The sequence below is a fragment of the Ammospiza caudacuta genome, chromosome 1 (assembly GCF_027887145.1).
Source record: "Ammospiza caudacuta isolate bAmmCau1 chromosome 1, bAmmCau1.pri, whole genome shotgun sequence".
Lineage (NCBI taxonomy): Eukaryota > Metazoa > Chordata > Aves > Passeriformes > Passerellidae > Ammospiza > Ammospiza caudacuta.
In genome coordinates, this window is record NC_080593.1 from 2,932,566 (window position 1) to 2,941,294 (window position 8,729).

At 47.2% G+C, this 8,729-nt stretch overlaps 1 protein-coding gene across 1 annotated transcript; it reads left to right on the top strand.

Moving 5' to 3' along the window:
• Window positions 1-320: 320 nt before the first annotated feature.
• Window positions 321-6,500, top strand: HIGD1A (HIG1 hypoxia inducible domain family member 1A). The gene is made up of 4 exons (XM_058811144.1): window positions 321-353; window positions 2,134-2,241; window positions 4,654-4,788; window positions 5,820-6,500. The coding sequence occupies exons 2-4, from the start codon at window positions 2,139-2,141 to the stop codon at window positions 5,867-5,869; spliced, it is 288 nt and encodes a 95-aa protein (XP_058667127.1). The 5' UTR covers window positions 321-353; window positions 2,134-2,138; the 3' UTR covers window positions 5,870-6,500.
• The last annotated feature ends 2,229 nt before the right edge of the window (window positions 6,501-8,729 follow it).

Consider the following 8,729-nt stretch of genomic DNA (forward strand, 5'->3'; position numbering starts at 1 on the left):
GGTGTTGGGGTTAACCCAGACTCGGAGCCCCCGCCCGGCTCTCGGTACTGCGAACCCGGGGCTGAGGCCGGGGCTGAGGCCGGGGCCGGGCCCCGCAGCGCCCCCTGCCGGCCGCCACCTCCTCCCCGCCGCAATGCGGAGCGCCGCGCGCTGACGTCACCGCCCGCCCCGCCCCCGCGCCCGTATAAGGAAGCGGTGGTGGCAGCCCCGCTCCGGATTGGCTGTTGTTGGGCGCGCGGGCGCGGGGCACGCTGGGAGTTGTGGTCCCGGCAGAGGGGCGGGGCGGAAGCCGCCAATAAGAGGTAGGGGCGGGCCCGGGCGCGGCAGACGCCGGCCGGTGAGGGATCAGCGCGGTGAGAGCCGGGTCTGGGGCGGGCGGGACCGCGGGGACACAGCCCGAGTTCTGCAGGGCCCTGCGGGTGCCTGGGGCTGGAGCCAGGAAGGGCTCCCATGTGGGGGGAAGATGACTGGGGCAGGAGCGGAGCAGAGGCCCCGTGTGGGGACGTGGGGCACAAGGCCGGGGTGCGGTGATGGTGCCCGGGGCCGCAGTGGGGAACGGTCCCCATGTGGGGTGCGGGGTCTGGGGCTGGAGTGGGGAGGGATCCCCACGTGGAGCTGGGCTGGCAGAAAGCAGCATGGGGGTACCCAGGGCCTTCCCCTTGCCGGGAGGGATGCTGGGAGCTGTCACCTTCCCACGCATGGTCCTTCCCCAGTGTCCCTCCCCGCGGGTGACACCGGGCACACAGGTGCCCTGACCTCCCTGCTCGGTTCGGCAAGGTCAGGGCAAGCCGGGCCGTGTGTTTCACCCGGTTTCTTCTGCCCCGTGCCCATCTTGGTCTGAGCTGAAGGTCACAGAAACTTCCCGTGGTGGATGAATTGTTTCACTTTTAATATAGTTTTCTTATGTAAATCTCACCTCTGGCTGTCTCCTCCTCTGCTGAGTGATGGACAGCTCTTGTTACCTTCTCTGAATGAGTCAGGCTAAAATTATAGTTTACATTCAGCAAATAAGAGTGGTTATAGCACGGGCCAAATCCTAGAGAGATAGAGAAACCAAATCCTTTTGTCTTGCAGAGGAAATGGTTTGAGAACCAGTCAGTCTGCTCACATGGGTGTGCTCGAAATGCTGCATAACCAGGGAGCACGGCCACCTTTGAAATGTCTCTTCTGCCTAAGGTTACTGGCCCCTGCTTAATGAAATTCCTCTTGGTTTATTCTGAGAGCCTGGAGCCTTTCTAAGTGCCCCTGAGCTGTGTTTTGCTGTTGGTGGCAGACTGAACAATAGCAGTAGAGATTTTTCTAGCAGGGCTCTCTGTGGTGTCACTGGCAGAAATTGTCATTAACTGAGTGATGCTTATGCCGAGCACTGAGGAGGGAACAGGTCTTGGTGTAATCCTTGCAATTCCCAGCACAAAAAGCTGGGAAGTTCTGGAGGATGGTCTCACTTTGGTGATGATGGTTCTGTGAGTGGAGGCCTTCTCAAGCTGTTGCTGCTTTTTATTTTCCTTGGGGGAAGGTGAGAAATCACCTGTGGATGACTTCTTCTGATGTGACCCCTCACAAGTCTGCACCTATTGAGGGCTTCAGGACTTACTCAGCTCCTTGATGGTGGCTGGAGAACATCTCTGTGTTCTCCACCAGGAATTGGGAATTATATTGATGTGGGACAGGCTGTGGTGACTGAGGAGCTGCCAGGCAGGGCTGACCTTGTGCAGCAGCTCGTGCTTCCCAACCCAGCTGCTGTGGCTGCTGCTCTTGGCAGGGAATGAGGGGGAGAAGTGAACTTTGCTGAGGTCAGAAGTGCCATAAAGGAGCAGCCTGCAAAAGCCAAGCGGCGTGGTGAGGCATGGAATTCTTAAAAAGAAAGGCAGGCAGTGACCAAACTTTCTTTGACTATGGAGGGGGGTCACTGTGATCTCTTATGGTGTGAACAGATAGCAGAAATTTGTTGTTCTCTTACCTTTTTTTGTTTTGTTTTGTTCTTACCTCTCCTGGTAAGCACAGTCCTGCTTCACATGGTGCCTGTTCTTATATCTCACTACCTGGATATTTGTGATAAGGGATTTTCTTTTCCTAAAGATTCTCTTTATTTGGGGTATCCAAAACCTGAAGGGAGGTTTTTTGTCTTCACAGCCACAATGTCACCCAGCCAGGAATCCGTTTACCCTGACTATGAGACAGAGACCAGCCAGACCTCAAAGCTGATAAAAAAGGTTAAGGAGACGCCATTTGTGCCCATTGGTGAGTTCAAAAATGGAGAAATGTGTTTGCACAATCGATGTGGGAAACACCATTACTGTTCACCTTTTTTCTGCAAACAGGAAATTACTTAGAAATTACCTCCCCATAATGGTTGTCCTAGAAGAAAGGGGGAAATTAATGAGGTCTATAACCTTAAATAAAAAAATCAGAAGCTACAAGTATAAGAAAAAAGCCCAAACCAACAAACCCTGAAAGGCTTTTTAGGTGAGGCTAGAAAACATGTGAAGGTGAGGCTGTCAAGTGGTTAAGGAGTGTGTTGTGCAGCTGTTCTGGAGCACAGTTCCTGGAAATTATGTGACCACTACAAAGTGACTTAAAAGCTGTAAAAATACAAACTAGAAGGATTTAAATGACAGCCTGTCTGGTAAATGTTTCAGCCCTCTGCTACCATCACTTGGTTTAAAATGCATTTTTCAGTAACTTTTATGTTACTCCAGCTTGAGGAAGTTGTTCAGTTCTCAGCCTCTCTGTTGTGACTCCCAAAAAGCTTCTGAGGAGAGCAGGGGGACACGTTTTGATTTCCAGCCACCTTAAATGGAGAGCAGCAGGGTCATTCAGGGTGAACTGTTCCAAGCTTTTGCCAGCACATTTCCGTCACTGCTTCCGTGCTCGCTGCACTTTGTCTCCACCTTGCTGGGCTGTACCATGAACTCCAGGAGTTCCAGTTCCCTGAAGCAGATTGGCAGAGCTCACCTTTGACCTGTGTCAGAGCTGGGCTGAAGGCCCTAAAACTGTTAATTGGGATTTAATGAGAGTGAATTAAGTGTTTACAGCTTTCTGGTGGCACTGGTAATGCTCCAGCTCAAGGAAGACAAACTGCCTGTGCTCTGCTCAGTAAAATATACACAGCACTTAAAACTTGGCATGCACCTATGAACTGTGCAAATAATCCTAAAAATGGAATGAAATAGATGGAATTGGAAAAGGTTGTGCATTTCTTTGTGCATTCTGTGAAAGCATCAGTGTTGGAGCTGGCAAAGCTGGGGCTGTTTTGCTCTGCTGAAGGATTATCAGTGAATCCTGGCCCTGGGAAAGAGAGCTGGTGGAGCCTCCCTCCTCCCAGCTTGGGGACAATAACACGTGACTTGTCCTGTCCTGGTGGCACCTGGCCAAATGTGACAACACCCAAAATAGCAACTGCAGCAGGCCAGGGGATACATCAGGAAGCATCCACACACTGAGAGTCTGAGCGTCAGCTGGGTGGGGGTCTTGGCTGTGTGTGTGCAGGGAAGGAGGTGTGAGGAGCCCTGGTTCTGTCTGAAAAACATCCAGGAAATTCTCACACCTTGAGCTGTAATGCCAAAATCCTTTGGCATTTCAATGGTGATGGAAGTCTTTTACTCTTCCCTGCACTGATGTGTGCATTGAATGAGGTGGCACTGGAGTGAAACCAGGGCTAGGATTTACCACTCCACAAAACCACAGTGATTAGAGCAAAACAGGATTATTTTAGGATGAGAAAGAATGGCCTCGAGTTGTGCCAGGGGAGGTTTAGACTGGATATTAGGAAAAATTTCTTCAAGGAAAGAGCTGCCCAGAGCAGTTGTAAAATCACCATCCACGCAGGTATTGAAAAACTGTATAGATGTGACACTTGGGGACATGGTTGTGGGGGTCCCAGTTGCTGGGGTTCCAGTTGTGGGTTTCTCTGTGTCAGGATTGAAGGCACCAGAGACAGCAGTTCATGTTCACACTCAGGTGTTTATTGTTTCTTATCAGTAAAACAGTCTCACTGCTGGGAGTTCAGCAGCTTTTCATCAGAAGGCACAAAATGGCCAACAATCTCTTGTTCCAAGGGCTTTTCAGACTAAACTATCCAATTCAGAACTGACACCTGGATTATTTTCCCTTTTAACCCAATAACTGATCCCACAGAGCTGTCATGGGGACTTTTCTGCCCAATTACAAAATGCCACCCAAACCCATGGAGAAGGAGGAAGGAGAAGTATGAGGAAGAAACCCAGGATGACACCCTGTGCCCTCCATCTTGCTGCCATCCACAACACACTAAAAACCCCAAACCCTCAATTTCTCACCCAGTGACACACCTACACTGCTCTCTATAATCTGTTGCACACTTTTGTGGATTCCAGTCTGTCTTGAAGTCTGGGAAGCTTTCTCCATGGATGAGGGTCAGAGTCAGTGCTGCCCTGGGGGTCAGGGCAGCCCAGAGCAGACAAATATTCCCAGTGCCCTGGGTTTGCACACACGGTTTAGGGGTGTGGGTTGTTTCCCCTTGGCAGTTGTGGGGGAATGGTTGGACTCAGTGATCTTCAGGGTCTTTTCCAGCCCAGACAGCTCGGTGGTTCACAGGCTGTTTTGTTTAGGTGGGTCCCTTCACTCCTGGTGCCCTGGATCTCCACTCAGAGGGATGCTCTGGTTGCCTTGCAGGGATGGCTGGCTTCACCGCCGTGGTGGCCTACGGGCTGTACAAGCTGAAGCACAGAGGTGACATGAAACTGTCCCTTCACCTGATCCACATGCGGGTGGCAGCCCAGGGCTTCGCTGTGGGAGCGCTGACGTGCGGTACGTATGGAATGGGAGCTGTGCTTGGGAATGGCAAAGCATGGAGAGGCTCCTGCATCTCTCCAGTGGGTAACAGAGCTGGCATGGCTGGCTGGGAGCATCCAGAACGTTTATTTCAGGCTGTTTGTGCTCCTTACTGCTGCTCAGTCAGCTTTGCTGGAGTAACCCGATTTTATGTATTTAAGTATGTAATTTCAGAGTAGCGGTTTTGATTATGTCTAGATGTGGAATGTGAGGTTCTGCATCTCTGCCTCTTACAGACCAAAAAAAGAAAACATTCATCTGACATTAAATATGCTGCTGTTTGTAAATTTAATGCATTAGAAGATCTACAGCTTGTGTAGACCATGATATTACATATTTATATATCTGTTTATATGCATATATTTTTATATATATACATGCATACAATTTATATACATATGTATATATTTTATATATATACATGTATACGATATATCTATATATTTTATATACACATATATACAATATATACATATATGAATATATTTTATATATATACATGTATACAATATTTATGCATATGTGTATATATAAACATAGTGTTATATGTCTATATATGTGTATATATTTTTTTTATATATATGTATGTATGTGTGCATATATATATGTATATATTTATATATATATATGTATGTTTTCAGGACTGGACTTGTGTCTCTGCATGCACAGGGACACTGTGCCTCTGATCTGTACATCCCAGATCTCCTCTGTGTGTAAATGTCCATCCCATAAAACACTATTTGTACTGCATTCCCAGCAGGAACATCAGAAAAGCTTGACTTTGGCCACAAAATCAACTAGAATTAGCTCAGGATTTGCAGTTTCATAAATTGTATGTTTTCATGCCCAGTTTCTCTGTATATGAAGAATTTTGTAGTGTTTATTAAAAAAATGCAGCTGAGGAGGAAGGGAAATTCTGCCTTGCTGAGAACTGTTCAGATTTTGAAAACCATTATTTCTAATTTAACACAATTCTGTAATTGTCCTGTTTTTTCCCTGTCTTGCAGGGGTGCTGTATTCCATGTTCCGGGAGTATGTGGTGAAGCCCAAGGAATAGTGGGAAGCTGTCTGAAATCCCTGTCCTGATGCTGGCCTGGGTACTGCAGCTCCCAAGCTCCTCCTGAGGGCTTCTTGAAGAAAACAAATAATACATGGCATTAGAGAATTTTTGTGTATGGTACACTGTGCTGAACCTGGCAGCCTCAGAATGGGACCTGTGGCTCTTGGGGTCTGGGTCTCTCTGATTGACACCACCACATCCCAGTTTTTAAGGGATACTGTGGAGTGCAATCCCTCTATCTTCCCCTTCACCTCAGTCCTAAAACTGGTGATTTTTTCTGCTGTTGTTGCCCAAAACCATGATGTCTGAACTGGCTTCTGTCAGGAAAGCCTTGCTGTCATTTTCTATCCTCTGCCTCCAACTTTGTAATTTAGAAGCTTCCAGTAGCACTAAATGACTTCTAAAATATTGAGAGCTATAATAAACATCTATATTTTTTATTTAAAGCATAGAGATAAGTGTGTTGCAGCTATTTAAATGTTATATTTATTCATTGTTAACGAAGACACAGGCTCCCTATTTTTGCTATATCAGACCCTTGGATTATGATATTTTGTAACTTTATTTACAGTGTCCTTCTGAGTAACATCTAAATGTAACATTTAAAATACAGATTGTGAAAACTGAACCTTAACATGGTGGTTTAATGCTTTTAAAGTGTACGATCTAGCTGATTTCTGCAGTACTGTTCCCCACAGAAAATTTTCAAACATTTAAATCTGAAAAGCCCCCCCCCCCATCACCTTTGAGGTATTAAAATCCTTGTCTGTGAGTTATTTTACACTCAAACTCCTTGTACTTCTAACAGCAGTCACAAAAATAAAAGCCAATTTCTAAAAAAGCACATATTTTCCTGTCAGCTGACATTCCATAGTGACAGTCTCAGATGTTACAAGGTACAAACTGCACCTACCTGTCTGTGACCTGCTGTACAGAGCAGGGGCAGATTAAACACGAATAAAAGTGAGCAGTGGAGGTAATAATTTGTATAGAGCAGGGGCAGATTAAACACGAATAAAAGTGAGCAGTGGAGGTAATAATTTCTGTGACCTGTTGTACGGAGCAGGAGGAGGTTAAACATGAATAAAAGTGAGCAGGGGAGATAATAATTTCTGTGACCTGTTGTACAGAGCAGAGGCAATAAAAGTGAGCAGTGGAGGTAATAATTTCTGTGGCCTGTTGTACGGAGCAGGGGCAGATTAAACATGAATAAAAGAGAGCAGTGGCGGTAATAGTTGTTCGCCTATGGATTTGTTGGCGAGGGGCTCCCATCCCGCAGCAGAGGGATGGCGTGAGCAGAATAAAAATCCTCTGAGGAGGGGAAGGCAATTCCCAGCCTGGTGCTGTCCTTGACTCCCAGCTGCTCTCACCCTGCTGCCCTTGGCTGCTCCCACACAGATGAGGAGGGGCCCGACGCCTTTTTCTTTTTCTGTTCCTCCCACCGTGAAGGGAGGAGAAGGAGCCGCTCGCGGGGCCGGGATCGGTGGAGGAATCGCGGGGATTGCGGGAATGGCGATAGGGGGCGGTGTGTGAAGGGGAGCCATCATGGCGGCGGCGCTGAGGGGAAGGGCACGCGCGTTGCCATGGGCACCGCACCGGGAGCCGCGGCCACGACTCCGGTGCCGCCGCTGCCCAGCAGGAACCGGGGACAGCCGGGGACACCCTCCCGGTGCCACCCTCCCGGTGCCCTCGGGAACGCGGCTCGGGTAGGCCGGGGGAGGTGCGGGAAGCGCGGGCAGGAGCTCCCGCCATGGGGGAACAGCGCGGCGCTGCCGGGACCGAGCAGGTCCTGGCAGGTCACAGGGGTGGTGGCAATTACAGCGACAGGTTTGCAGTTAAAATATATCAACGTAAACACGAGAAATTCTGCCTCAAAATGGGCGAGAAATTCTTTCTGCAGAGAGCTGGGAAGGTCTGGCCAGGGAGGGCGTGGAGTCTCCTTCTCTGGGGACATCCCAAAGCCACCTGGGTGAGTTCCTGTGTCACCTGCTCCAGGTGACCCCGCCTTGGAGCCCTCCTGGCTGGAGCCTGGCATGGTTTAGATGATATATTCGGGAATATTTCATCAATATTCTGGAATATTTCATCACTGGAAGTGTTGAACCTTGTGAAAAAATGCGTATTTTATGTTTGGCTTTTTGCAAATATTAAAATGAATATTATATGTGTTGTGTTAGAAAGTTATGCTGTATTAATTTTTTTAGTGGTGTGTTAAGTATAGTTTTAGGTTATAACAAAATGTTAAAATAGAAACTATGCTATGTAAGATACTTTTTGAAGAAAAGACTCACAGTGAGATAGCAGCCACAGGACACCAAAATTATTTTCAGATGTGAAAAAACGCCAATCACTTGTTTTAAAAATTTTAAAAGTTTAACAGGGATAAAATGGTTATAAAGTAGTAATAGAATTAGAGTAATAATAATTTGGACAATTTGAATGAGGACAATATGAGACAATAAATTCAAATAGTTACAGAGCTCTGGGTACCTTTTTATGGGCAGCACAAGCCGGAAAAAGGACACCCATTAACAAAGGATTAACCCTTAAAAACAACAGCCTGTTGCATATTCATACACCTCATACATGATGCATAAATTCCATTCAAACACAGGATTCTGTCTGGTCAGTGTCAGCTTCTTCCTCCGAATCCTAACTGTGCCTTTGAGGCAGGAAGAAGTTAATTTCTTCTGATAATGGAGCAATAAATTCTCTTTCTCTGAAGGATTCAGGTGTCCTGTGGCTGCTGTCTCACTGTGAGTCCTTTCTTTAAAAAAAGTATCCTACATAGCATGGTTTCTATTTTAACATTTTTTTATAACCTAAAACTATATTTAACACACTATTTAATAGAATT